This window comes from Eschscholzia californica, unplaced genomic scaffold (genome assembly GCF_041429995.1).
Source record: "Eschscholzia californica isolate CP2 unplaced genomic scaffold, dmEscCali1.0.p SCAF_3, whole genome shotgun sequence".
NCBI lineage: Eukaryota > Viridiplantae > Streptophyta > Magnoliopsida > Ranunculales > Papaveraceae > Eschscholzia > Eschscholzia californica.
The window spans coordinates 52,683,170-52,697,734 of NW_028238420.1; the positions used below are offsets into that span (position 1 = coordinate 52,683,170).

General features: G+C 34.8%; 1 protein-coding gene and 1 pseudogene across 1 annotated transcript; both read right to left on the bottom strand.

The window, feature by feature from the left end:
- Positions 1-5,339: 5,339 nt before the first annotated feature.
- Positions 5,340-5,741, bottom strand: LOC147551740 (small ribosomal subunit protein mS86 (rPPR1)-like). The gene has a single exon (XM_086668595.1). It carries the CDS (start codon positions 5,739-5,741, stop codon positions 5,340-5,342), a length of 402 nt encoding a protein of 133 aa, XP_086524721.1.
- A 2,750-nt stretch (positions 5,742-8,491) lies between these two features.
- LOC147551741 (protopine 6-monooxygenase pseudogene) lies at positions 8,492-14,297 on the bottom strand (annotated as a pseudogene).
- Positions 14,298-14,565: the final 268 nt, after the last annotated feature.

A 14,565-nucleotide genomic window follows, 5' to 3' on the forward strand; every position in this document is an offset into this window, starting at 1 on the left:
CATTTAGTCTGTGGGGAGTGCCTTTAATGTGTGACCAAATTTCTTTAATTTTCAACCCGTAACCATTAATTTGTGCCCAAATTTCTTTAATTTTCGACCCGTAACCAAAGAAACTTCAGCCCATCATTAATTATAGAAATTAAGAGTAGAATTCAAATGGTCCACCCACTTATCATGTCCAGTTCACAAACCAACTGACTACAACCCACACATCCCACCAAACTCATTAATTACAGAAGCTCAAAACTTGATTATCCTGTACTAATTTAAATTCTTCATAGATGTTTCAGTGTTAGTTAAAACCGACGTTCTGTTCAATTATCTTATACTAGTTTAAATCCTAATTCCAACACAAATACAAAACAAAGAAAAATACAAAAACTTATAAACTTTTGTAATAAGTTTTTTTTTATGAAAATAGGTATATGATTTTTCTTTGTTGTTCTCATCTTATTTAGATTATATTGAAATTCATAACATCTTTAATTCATTTCATTCGAAACTATGGTATCCTTTATTCTCTATCTCCTTTTCTCTCTAAATTACAAAATATTTTAACGATTAATTTCTTATAGATTAAGTTCAAAGTAATTTTAATTTACTAGTAGTATTAATTTTGAAATTATTACTTTATGTTTATGTTTGCTAATGATTAGTGATTATTAATATCCTTTTCAATGTGCTTCAGTTTTTCAATCCACGAAAAAGATATTGGTAAAAGGACTTAAACATATTTACCATAGTAACTTTTTTTGTTGTGGTATATGAATATTTTATATTTGCAACACTTGTTATTTACTTTTACTTAAACGTGCACCAATATCAAAAAAAGTTCTGGCATCGCCACTGCATGATATATATTTGTAATATACAATAGAATAATAAAACCGAATATTTTTATTTTAAAAATTAAAATAAAAAAATGAAAAAAAAACCCTACAACAACATAAATACAAAAATTTATATTTTATTAAATTTTATCTCTCAATTGTATTTTTCTTTTCTTTTCTTTTCAGTTCTCGGGCCAAACTTTTTCCACACAAAGTACAACACAACCTAACCAAAGTATTATTTGCACTAGAGTAAAATCTAACATCGAAATAATGGATTTTTGCTACTATAGGTTTAATCAAGTCATTTATCTTTACAAAATCTTTTTAGTAAAATTGACAACAAAGTGTAGTGTTATGTTATAGGCCCCATAAAAGACATTTTTGACCTGTCTAGGGATATAGCAAAAGAAGTACAATCCTAAACTACTATTAATATGCAAATTCATTGTAATTAAAAATTATTTCCAACAATTAAGATAATAGTTGTGGTATACAGGGGCTCCTTTTACCCATAAACCCCTCATGAATTTTGGGTGGAGCTCCATTAGCAATAAATTGGGCGCTTTCAAAACTCTCCTTAATATATAGCTACATATTTTTATGTTTGGTTCATATGTCATTAAATTGGATCACCATGAAATGAGTAATAAAACGTCAGACAACTGGCAAAAATTATGTACTAGTAGGTGCCATTCCTCTTGTTAGTTGACAAGTAAACTCTTTTGTTCTGTTTGAAGATAAATTGATGTCAGCCAGGATACGTATATTATGTATTTTTGATAAGAATAACTATTTTTTTTTTTTAACAAGTTAATTTTTTTTCGACATCTTTGTGAATTAATTAATTTAATTACAAAATTTTCACGATAAGAATTAGTGGTGGGTAATTTTTAGATATAAAATTTAAATGGAACAAAATCTAACATGTCAAGACTGAGCAGAAAAACCTAACTACACTAGTTTTTTTTTTTTTTGTTGTTGAAAGTCCTAACTACACTAGTTAGTAATAACTAATAAAACACCAGCAAAATAGCACTTAATACAAGGCTTTTTTGGTATACCCCTGCTAGTACTCCAAAGTCCAAAGTGTACACTTACAAGTTACAAGTTGATAGTGAAGTAACAAAGTTTTGGTAAGTTTGAGATCAATCAACAGAGTTTGATACGTGTAAACCCAAAACACCATAAAGAAAACTCAAACTTAAAGATGATAAGATGTGAGGGTTGAATATTTGAAAGATAAGTTACAAAAATGAAATCCGAAATTGGAAAGTAAACCGCACGAGATAGGTGTCCAGGATCTGAGATCATCATGACGGTTACTCAAATAGATTAAGGAGTTAATCATTACTTTTCACAGTCGAACTCGAGATAAAAAAATCTGAAAAGAATGATGTTTCAGATACGATACTAAGAGATAAGGGAATCGAGCATTACACTTGTTCTAGGACAAGCGGGAGATAGAAGAGATGTCCTTCTACCAAGATGTTAATGCGATCAATTTATCGAACATAATAAATGATGATCAACAAGTTTGGTCGCTTTAGGGATCTTAATGTTTAATTAGAAATCAACTACATTTAGAGTTTCGTATCGATCAGAAAACATGACTAAAGGGAATCAACCATAAGAGCGGATTAGATCCGTCCAAGGAATATCAAAAAGGGCATGTTAGACGTCGGCCCCCGATAGTTGATGACCAAGTCTGGTTGATGTAGAGGTAGCGGAATAATTAAAGAACAATAAAATAAACTAAGAATAATTAAAGAAAACTGTAAGAAACGATAAAATAAACTTAAATTCTTAATAACTTCAATGGTTTTTCTCTTCAAGGTGAATAATAACATAGACTAGATCTCCTTTTATAAGATAATAAACCTTCCTAGATAGACTCAAACTATGATTCCTAAAATAATAAACTACTCAAACATAAAAAAAACTTTAAAAATAAAGAAATATCAAATTAAAGTAACTTCTCCTATACTAAATAAACTACTATTATAACCAAATAGGATGTGGGCACGCGTGGACGTGGGCCCACACGCTTATGCGCCTGCATCACTGGTGCTCGTGCCAAAAAGGATTGGTCGGGTGCATGGCTCGGGACAATCACCTGGCCATTTGGGCCTAGAGTCCGAAAGAATGAGACTCTCCAGGATCGACCACATTAAGGCCATGTTTGGCGCGCGGGAATGGCGTGGGAATGGAATGTGATTCCCACATTCCCAGGAATCACATTCTAGATCATTGTTTGGCTTGTGGGAATGATGTGGGCCCGGGAATGTGATTCCCTCAAAAAGGGGTAATAGCAAACCCAGGGGATGTGGGTTTGGGATTCTCATTCCCTCGGAATCACATATATTGTTATTTATTGACAAATATATCCTTAACAAAATATTGAATTACCATTTTATTTTTTTGTAGAATTTGGTATTAATAAGTACTATTTATGTTAATGAACAAAATTTAATTTTAGATAAACTCCTATTTAGATTAACGAAAAAAATTTATTTTAGATAAATTTTTATTAAGATATTTATTTATTATCTTTAAATTCTTACCCTTTGATGTATCGTGTTATTATTTCATATCTACGAATTTGAAAAAATAATACTGATTTTAATATACAACAAAGTTGATGTGTATATTTTACGCTAAAAAAATAGTTGATGTATTTTATGCTAAAAAAAAGGGTTGATGTGTATTTTATGTAGTTTAAGTAAGGGTAAAAGTGAACTTTTACAAATATTTACATTCTCATTCCTATACGAACCAAACACCTAATTAGGAATATGTCAGGAATCAAATTCTCATTCCCTGTCAAACCAAACATCAAACTATAGTAATCTAAAAGAAAGATAAAATAACTATAACTAGATTGGGTTTTCTCTTCAACATTTCCATAAACAAAGGCTAGACCTCCTTTTATAGAATACTAAACTTTCCTAGATAAACACAAACTGGATTTTCCAAAATAATAAAAATACTAAAACGTCCTAAACCTAGATCCGTTATGAATCCTTCTAAATTAGGACTCTCCTATACTTCTAGAACGGCCGACTAGGCCGCGGGCGCGCGGGTTTGCGGGCCCGTCCCGTATGCGCCTGCATCAGCTCCCCATTCCCTAGAAGGTTTGTCCCGAACCGTTTCGATGAAGAAAACAATGGGATGCACCCGCAGACGATAACTTTCGCTATACCGATCTTTAATTCCCATTTTTCAAGAAAGTAGCCGAAAATTCGAAGAAGACAATGATGGACTAACGAACCCACTATAATTCGGACCCCTTAATATGACAAGATTCTTAAAATCAACTGTAGGGAAGAAACATCCCACAAATTGTGACAACGACCGTCATCTTTTAGTGGGATGAAGATGATTCCGAACACCACATATTCCTCCATGAAAATTCGAACCTTCAAATTCAACTTCCAACCCATCACGAGCCCGCGTTCACCAAAAGTAAGAAAGTAAACTGGTGGCGAGATACATTTCTTTTTCTTCACATTACTCTTTTCGTTTAATCCCAACAAAGCAGCAAAACTAGTTCCCGGATAAATAACACCAACAATTTCAACCATCTCGTATGTTGGTATAGTAGTCTTGAAGCTGTAGTTACGCAGGTCCCATAAGTTCACTATCTTGTCTGTTATAGTGTTGACCAAGGTCCACTCATTCTCAAATACAACCAATGAAGTTACAGCCGAGAAATGCTTTTTTAGCACAATCACACTTTTCCTTCCTACAAGATCCCAAACTCTAATTGTTGTACCATCACTTTCAGAGAACAACAACATAAGATGAGGATCAAGATGGAACATAATACTAGTAACAAAACCTTTGTTTTTCCAAGCAACTATATTTCGAAGCTCATCTCTTTTCCACATGTATACTTCACTTGCACATGTAACATATTTTCGATCTGCAATAACTGATGCTGATATTTGACTGTTTGTGTTCTGAAAACTTCTAAATTTCTGAATGATGGTAGTACCCTCTTAGACCCGAATCCGAGAAGCAGCAGAGGTAATCAATACTTCAGAAGGATTACCTGGATCGAACTGGAATCCGGTTATGTTTTTAGCTTGTGATTCTTTTCTCGTTTGAACGGCTATCATCTCCTTTTGAAGTAGTTTGCTCCCAGATGTGTCGTATAAGACGCAAGTCCCTTTATGTGAACCAACCAAAGCACCTTGCCCATCAGGAGTATAGCAAGCAGCAGTAACCATTTCGTGTAGACCTGTCCATGACAACTGTCGGTCTGGTGTACTCCATAATCAAACTTTAGCATCAAGTGAACCACTTATGAAGTAGGTATCGTCGATTGGGCTGAAGCTTATACAAGTTACATAATCATTGTGTGCAAATAGCTTCCAACAACTTTGTTTTCAGTGTCCCATAACCTAACAGTGTCCATTGAGGACGAAAGCCATTGCTGTGATTTAGACCAAGAGAGATCCAAGAGGTCATCCAACTGACCATGGAAAGAGCAAATAGGTTTATCTTTCAATGAGAAAACATCTCTGGCACAACAATATAATCAGGGATTTTCCCCTTTGTACTAGAAGAAGCTTTCCCTCTTTTCTTCCTCTCTATATTGTCCACTTGCTGAAAAGTGGTGAAAGAGTTGTCGACAATTCCAGTGCGACCATATAAACTAATAACCTGAGTCGAACATCGTTCATGATCAAGAAGAGATTCAAATTTTTCTAGAAAAGAAGGAATTCTATGAAAAGGTTTGTAATTTTTGAGTTTTGACATTGCAGTCAAAAAAGTGGTTCCATTGAGATGACCATTGGGATGGAGAAACGCGGTTCGGCAAACATCGAGATTTTTGGGATCATCTTCATCATCGAGTAGTGGACCAAAATATTGGAGTTTTTTATTAGTAAGTTCAGTATTCACCATTGCTAGGTTTTTGGTTGACAGTTGGAAGGACGGCGGAGGTGATTGATCTTTAGTAGGGTTGGAATCAGAACCAACCTCATATTTTCTTCTGTTATCTTCGAGCTTCTCTTCTTCTACTTCGAAGGAAAAGTCATCTTCTTCTTCTGCAACTTCAACTTCTTCGTAATCTTCTTTTTCTATTTCTTTTTCTTGATGGAACGATAAAATAGGCGAGGAAGATGGTTGACGTATTATTGTTCCGAAGTCGTCACACATATGCTGAGTCTTAGGTAAATCTGATAATAGTAATGGAACCGCGTCGGCAGAAGTCGGTTGTGGTGGTGGTGGTGAATAGGAAAGAGAAGATGATTGTGTTGGTGGTGGCAGTGAATACGGTGGTGAATAATAAGAGTACGGAGGTGGTGGTGGTGGTGGTGATTCTGGTGTTGGATTGTAATAAGATGGCGGTGATGGTGTATAACACACTGGTGATGGTACTGATGGTTCGTATTGAGAAGGAGAAGGTTGTGGTGTATAATTAGAGTATGGAGGTGGTGGTGAAGACGGTGGTAAATATGGTGTATAATAAGGGTACGGTGGTTCGGAGGATGGTGTCGGATAATAATAGGATGGAGGTTGTGATGAGTTTTCTCGTACGGTTTCTCCCGGATTCCAATGATAATCGTACGAATCTCTATTCGCATGCCAACATGATGCGCATAAGCATCGATTCATTATTCTTCATGAGTATAATCTGATTGATTATAATCTTCTTGAGGAATAGAATATGATTGAGAGTGATTTAACTCATTTAAAAAAAAAATCTAGAATCATTCACCCAAAACTTTGGTGGCTCTGAATACCACATGATGTAGAACGCAGCGGAATTAAAAGTAGACAATAAAATAAACGAAGAACGATAAAATAACGATAAAAGAAAGATAAAATAACTATAACTTGATTAAACTAGATTGGGTTTTCTCTTCAACATATCCATAAACAAAGACTAGACCTCCTTTTATAGACTACTAAACTTTCCTTGATAAACACAAACTGGACTTTCTAAAATAATAGAAATACTAAAACTTCCTAAACCTAGATTCATTATGAATCCTTCTAAATTAGGACTCTCCTATACTTCTAGAACGACCGACTAGGCCGCGGGCGCGCGGGTTTGCGGGTTTGCGGGCCCGTCCCGTATGCGCCTGCATCAGAAAGACATGGTGGTCCCTTGGATTCAAGTATTTGTATAACAAGGGGATTCGTGTTCAAGTAATACTTAGGGGGTTATTAAAGTGCTCCCTTCCTGCTCTAGCCCCAAATGGTGATGTCGGAAAGTGCTCGTTTATTTTCCTCATGATTGAGACCTATGGTCAGATGATGAATTTTCTTCTAAGTTTTAATTGAATCTATATGGCTAGAGCTTACAAAAAACAAAGGAAGGACCTTGACGCTCAAGTCAGTGAGGTGTTTTTTGAAGTTTAAGCAAAATATTTAAAGTCTGAGTTTAGGATATGATCTCAATCTTGTTCCTGCGCAATCCTGATATGCTTATATAGGATCGGATGAGCTGGGGTACGACTGAGATGATGCGGTAATAACACACAGGTCTTGATGATTGCCACGTGTACATGTCCGTCTGGAGGATAATATTAGATAAGTGTGTATCTTCTAACACTAACAAATCCTCTTACACATAATTGTTTGTGTATGAGAAGTGGTTATTTAGCTTTGTCTGGCCTTCCACATCGGTGGTTTTTTTTTTCAGTCAGAGCAGAGCTTTGAGGAACCGAGCCCAGCGAGACTCACTCTCGTTGATCTTGTTACTTTGTGTCTCTGATCAAATTATAACTCAGGTCGCGAAGCCTGACTCAGATCCACTTTCTGTCTTGCCTTAAAGCACAGTAGGTCTCAAGGTGCCGAGCTGACTTCGACAGACCTCCCTCCTTTGTTCCTAAACCAATTTGCAGAACTCTTACTTGAGCCAGTTCAGTTTGTCTTCTTGTTTGTCTTTAGGCCAGCGCAGGGTTCAAAGTGCGTATGAGACTCGTGTCGACCAATATAAAGGCCCAGGTGGTAGAGTTTCATGGATCCACCTTCTTGATGCTTCTACGAGTGTATGCTCATGTATTTCTTCGGTCAGACTGTTAATTTCTTAATTTTGTCAAAGCTAACTAATATCTGGCTTAGCAATAGTCAAAATCATCACACATTGTGAGTCGTGGAGTAGGTCACGAATCAAACCACGTGAATCTCTTGTGTTTATGTGACTTTTTTTTTTTAACTTCTGATGGTGTTTTTCTTGATTTGCTTGATCTTCGTCATAACACTTACGAGTGTATGTCTTCAATTTAAAATGTGAATGTGAATTGCAAATAACCCTACCAAAGATTACAAAATATATTTTATATGATTTTTAATCCATATAAAATGTATGACTTTTGTTTAATGAAATTAGCTGATTTATATAGTACATCTCATTTACTGAAAGTAATAAAAGTGATACGAAGAAATTGGAATGTTAACCTGACCATGCAGTGTTCTGAGTTTACTCCCTCGTCATTAATCGGTAATTGAGTTTACCCTCCTCAATGATGGATAATTGACCACGTAAGAAATGGGTAGTAGGAAATTATCGGTTGATTATGTTTTTCTTAGTGAATAAGAAAATACTTACAAAAGATATACTAAGTTTTTTTTTTTTTTATATATTATCCCTCACAAACCAATTGAATGATCACAACTGGACACTTAAAAGAAGAAAACAAAATCTAGTAACCATATAAATTAGCGTCGAGTCGAGGACTGAGGAGGAGATCGAGAGGAGTTGCTTTGTGATTTGTATGACCTTGAGTACTTTCAGTTAAATCAACAACCGCATCATTTCGGGTGCTCAAATCATATCCATGAATGAGTCGAGCAAGAACCAAGTGCAAAAACTGCAATGCAAACGATACTGCAGGGCACACTCTTCTACCTACACCAAATGGTATCAGTTCGAAATGTTGTCCACCAACATCTATATCGAATTTCTCATTTAGAAATCTTTCTGGTTTAAACTCATTAGGGTCTACCCATACGGATGGGTCTCGTTGTACCATCCATACATTAACTAACAAACGTGTGCCACGTTCAATGTGGAACCGTCCGACTTGACAGTCATTTTTGGTTTCACGTTCAAGAAGAGCACCCAATGGATATAATCGCATTGTTTCTTTCACAATAGCGTTCAAGTAAACCAAATTCTTCAGATCTGAATCTTCGACTTGTCTATCTTTTCCCACATGCATATCTAGTTCTTCTTGAGCTTTTCTCAGTACATGGCGATTGTTCATTAACAAAGAAGTGATCCATGTTAGAGTCACTGCAGTTGTATCTGTCGCGCCCATAATCATGGCCTACATTATTATTATTATTATTATTAGTCGAAACAAAATTAGTACTCCGTATATAGCTAATTACTAATAAATGAATGATCACAACTGAACACTTGGAAGAAGATATACATACCAAACATGTAGCTTTAATGACCGTATCAGAATCGTAGTTAGAGAATTTGTTTTCCTCGACCACAGATAACAAGACATCCACAAAATCTTGATCTTCCTCCGCAACGGAACTTTTATTTATGCGACGTTCGTCTAACCACCTCTGCAATAAGATGTCAAGTTTTTTACCGTTTTGTTTCATCAAACGTATGTTTCCTTGAAAGAAATCAATCCAACCAAGCGACGGAACCATATCAGATAACAAATTAAAACTAGCTAAACGTAAGAGTTTGTCCATGATTGTTTTGTATTCAATAGCTTCTTCATCTTCACCATTCGCAATCCTAGTCCCAAAATTATGTTTTCCCACTATTACTCTCATTGCTACATTATTTGATACCTCTTCGAACCATTTTTTCATATCCACCAAAACCCTGACCCTATTTTCACCAAAATTACTAACACTAGCTTTACTCGTTTCGTTCTTCCATAAGTCGTATATACGTCTAAAACAGACATTAACTTCGTCTAGTCGGAGTTTCTTGATGGTTTGAAGATGACGGTTAGATAGAAGTTTGAGAGTGGATATCTTTCGAAGCTCACGCCAATAAGGACTATAAGGTGTAAAAGCTAAAGAGAGAGGAGAGTAAGTCATAAGATCAAAGGCTTTAGTAGAAGGACGATTCGAGAATAGGGTATCATTAGTAGTAAAACATTCTTTAACAACTCGAGGATCGCTCACAACTAGTGATTTGCGTTGACCTAATTTTATGATAAAGGCTGGTCCATATTTATCAGATAGTGTTTTCAGCATGTAGTGAGGTAACTCACCTTCTTTGAAGAGATGAAGATGACCTAGAATTGGCCATGCTCCAGCTACTACAGGGGGTTTCTGAATTCTGCTTTTTGGTGGGTTCTTGAAGAGATTGTAAAGGAAAATAAAAGCAAGAAGGGTAGCAATGAAAGAGACTAACCAGGTCCAAGGGAGAAGAGAAAAAAGCTAATGACAGTGACTCCATTATGCTAATTGCTAATGACACTGGTAATGGTGGTTTATGGGTGTCCATTTATAGATTTTGTGGGAGCATTTTAAAGAAAAAGCTGCCCAAAATACAAGCCTAATATAGAGATAGAAAGTCCATTAAGAGAGAGAGAAAATGAAGGCCCTTGGTGGCATTTTAGGCTAATCTTGGTCTTATTTTCCAAAAAATTATATACTACCATGCATGTAATAAGAAATAATCTATATAATAAGGGAGGAAGGTATCTTTCCCCCTATGTTACATAAACAGATATTGAAATGATCATCATCCTTGTGTTTTTTTTGTCTTTTTCCATTTTTATCCATAAGATTCATTTTATTTTATTTTTGATGAAAATAAGATTCATTTTATGTAAACATAATCTTTTTTTTCTTGTTTTATCTCTCTCTATACATAAAAAAAAAAGCTTTTCTTGCTTTGTCTGTCTGTAATCATTGAAATACTGGATTTATGTAAAAGATTAATTAGTGACTATCTATACAAGATATAATTATCTAAGGAATAACTAAAAGCAATAAAAAGTTTTCTCTGTCACAATTGGTATATCTTGGCCTAAACAATGAGCTTATTTAGTATAAACCATTAGGACTGATTTCTCATCGACAGTAACTGCGACGTTATTCAATGTATTTCAAATCTCACTAATGGTGTGTTTGGATGGTGGAATCATTAATCCGCAGATTCATGAGTCTTTGAGATACATTAATCCAAGTAATATTTTTTGACTTGTTTGGCAACTAAGAATCCTATGATTTATTATTATTTGAGTATTTTTAAACGTCTTTACAAAAAATATGATTTTTGAAAAAAATAATGATTTTGAAAAAAATAATGATTTTGTAGAAGGAAATATTTTTTTTGTTGATTTTAAGTTTGAAATTTAGGTTCGTTAATCCAAAATTCTAGCAAATCCTAGGGGGTAGGGTGGGATTTTGGTCCAATACAAATTTTGAAATTATGAATCCTTAGGATTCAAGAGTCCTAGGATTCTTGGTAGCCAATCAGACCAAGGATTCATGATTCCTACCAAATTCCACTTTTGATAGGAATCCTACTAAGGAATCTTGCAACCAAACACACCATAACTAAACTTTTAAGAAAAAAATTAGTACAATTTTTTGAGTTGGACGTTGCTAAAAGCCAAAATGCTATAAGTGGGTAGGCCTATTACCAGGCGTCGTTACAATTATAAAGCCTAGAGGGGTCCGAGAATTTGTAAGCACCCAACACCTTTAACTATTCCACTTTAAAGCCGCTCCCGTTCAACATTCTCTCTCTAACCAAACTCAATTTACCCCTTATTACTTATATATATGTTAATAAGATTAGTCTTTGGAAGATAGGTTTGTCTTCATTGACAAAAAAAAATATCAATTCTCTTATGAAATTTGGGGTGTAAACCATATTATTCTAAATATTTTAGTGGTTTTTGAAAGCACTTTTATTCCCCTAAGGAATTTAAATAGACAATTGTTGTACACACAAACTGTTCTCAATACCTTATCGGGTTTATTAACTTTCACTCTGGAATATACATATTTATTTACGTGTATTAATGCAAATACTAATTTATAATTATTTACCTCTTTTAATCGCATATTTATTTTGTGATATGAATACTCAAACTTAATGATTGAATATCAATTAAATCATCGTGACTAGGGATGGGAAAACGGTCCGGAAACCCGCGATCCGGCCCGTTCGGCCCGAACCGTGAGAGACCGATGACCGAAGCAGCCCCGAGCCGGGCTAGCCCGGCCCGATATAACGGGCTAATAGGGTCGGGGCTCGGACAGGTTCTCAATTCCGAGTCCCGGCCCGTTAAGCCCGTCCGAGTCCCGGCCCGATGCATAGCCCGACTACAAGCCCGACGACAGAGCCCGACAGATAGCCCGACAGGGTACCCGTGAGTATCTGCGTGTCATTTTAAATCCAACGGCTGAGATAGGGCGCCCCTTCAAATCACATCTCAGCCGTTGGATTAAGTCGAAGAGTCTATAAAAACCCTCAGCCGAACCCTAACTCCTCTCTCCTTCTCCGCCTCTCTCTCCCTCTCCGCCTCTCTCTCTCTCCTACCACCATCCTCCGAACCTAACCCTCACAGCCGAACCCTAAAGCCATTAACGTAAATGAAAGCTCTCTCTCCGCCTCTCTCTCTCTCTCTCTACCAGTAACCCTAGTAGCACTTTTAGTCTTCATCTCACCTTCATCATCCAACAGATCTGAGTGTTCAACAAAAATGGTTAGTATTTTTTTTAACTACTTTAAGTCTTCTAGTCTTTCTACTTCTGCATGCGAATATGCGATTGGGTTTCGAGTTTGGACTTCGGAGAAAGGCGATCTACTTCTGAGTTCTGATGATGTTCGGTTAATGGTATAGGCCGATGATCTTTCAGATCAAATGAAGCGGTTAAGCCTTCGAACTCATCTTAGATAGGTTTTTGATTTTTATTTTGTGTTATTAATTTGTTATTTGTTTTTTATTTGAGAAAAGTAATATTATTTTGTTATTAGATCTTAGATAGGTTGTTTATTCTTAAAATGTTAACAGATCTCTGTTTGATCAGACAGATCAAAGTTCTAAACCTTTGATCTGTCTGATCAAAAGGGTCTGTTTCCTGTTGTAATTTTTTTTTTTGTGGTTGATGAATGATGACATGAAGTCGATGTAAGATGTACAGATACATAAATTAGTGGAAAAGATTTTTTTTTTTTTAGTTCTGAAACAGAACACTCATTTGAGTTTGATCTGTTTAATCAGACAGATCTGACTATCGATCTGTCTGATTAAACAGATCCGAGTGTTCTGTTTCAGAACTATTAGATAATACATAGATCATAGATAAAAATTTTATGTTTTAGTTCTGAAACAGAACACAATCATTCGAGTTTGATCTGTTTAATCAGACAGATCTGAGTCATCTGACTATCGATCTGTCTGATTAAACAGATCCGAGTGTTCTGTTTCAGAACCATTAGATAATATTTATAAGTAGATCTCTTTTTTTAAACAACTCAGTCAGACACTCATACTTGATCATAGATCATAGATAATATTGATAAATAGATCCGAGAGTTCATACTCCATATCAACATAATGATCTTGCCTTCATGTTCAGGACAATTAAATTTTTTTTTTTCAACCTTTTTTTCTTTTCTTTTTAAACAACTTGTTTTGCAAATCATTTTTCTCTTTCTTTCTTTTTCAAAACAAATCTTTTTTAAAACTATTTCTCTTCTTTCTGTTTTTCAAAACTACTCTTCTTCTTCTCTCTTTCTTTCTTTTTTAAAACAAGTTTTCTAACCTTCACTTCTCTTTACTTTCTTTTTCTAAAACAAATCTTTTTTAAAACTACTTCTCTTCTTTCTGTTTTTCAAAACTACTCTTCTTCTTCTCTCTTTCTTTCTTTTTTAAAACAAGTTTTCTAACCTTCACTTCTCTTTACTTTCTTCTTCTAAAACAATTCTTTTTTAAAACTACTTCTCTTCTTTCTGTTTTTCAAAACTACTCTTCTTCTTCTCTCTTTCTTTTTTAAAACAAGTTTTCTAACCTTCACTTCTATTTACTTTCTTTTTCTAAAACAAATCTTTTTTAAAACTACTTCTCTTCTTTCTGTTTTTCAAAACTACTCTTCTTCTTCTCTCTTTCTTTCTTTTTTAAAACAAGTTTTCTAACCTTCACTTCTATTTACTTTCTTTTTTTAAAACAAATCTTTTTTAAAACTACTTCTCTTCTTTCTGTTTTTCAAAACTACTCTTCTTCTTCTCTCTTTTTTTCTTTTTTAAAACAAGTTTTCTAACCTTCACTTCTATTTACTTTCTTTTTCTAAAACAAATCTTTTTTAAAACTACTTCTCTTCTTTCTGTTTTTCAAAACTACTCTTCTTCTTCTCTCTTTCTTTCTTTTTTAAAACAAGTTTTCTAACCTTCACTTCTCTTTACGTTCTTTTTCTAAAACAACTTATCTTCTAAGTTCTTAAACTTATTTGTTTCTGAACTTGTCTATTTCTAACTTCTATGCTTCTTACCTTCTCTGTAGGACTCATAATTTCAGACTGGATCACTTGTCATTCCAGTTTTGGATGCTTTGTTTAAACACTTAGAAAGACCGAATTGATGAAGAACCTAAATGGTTCTCCCAATTGTGGACACTTCTTTGTTGTTAGAACACTGTAACCAAAATGGGTGATTCAAGGAAGCTGGTTAGAAATTGAATGTCCGAACGAAAGATGTTCCTACAAACCGATGATGAATTTCGTTATCTTAGTTCTCTTCACATGAACTTAGCTTAGTAGAATGACTTTCTATGTTGGT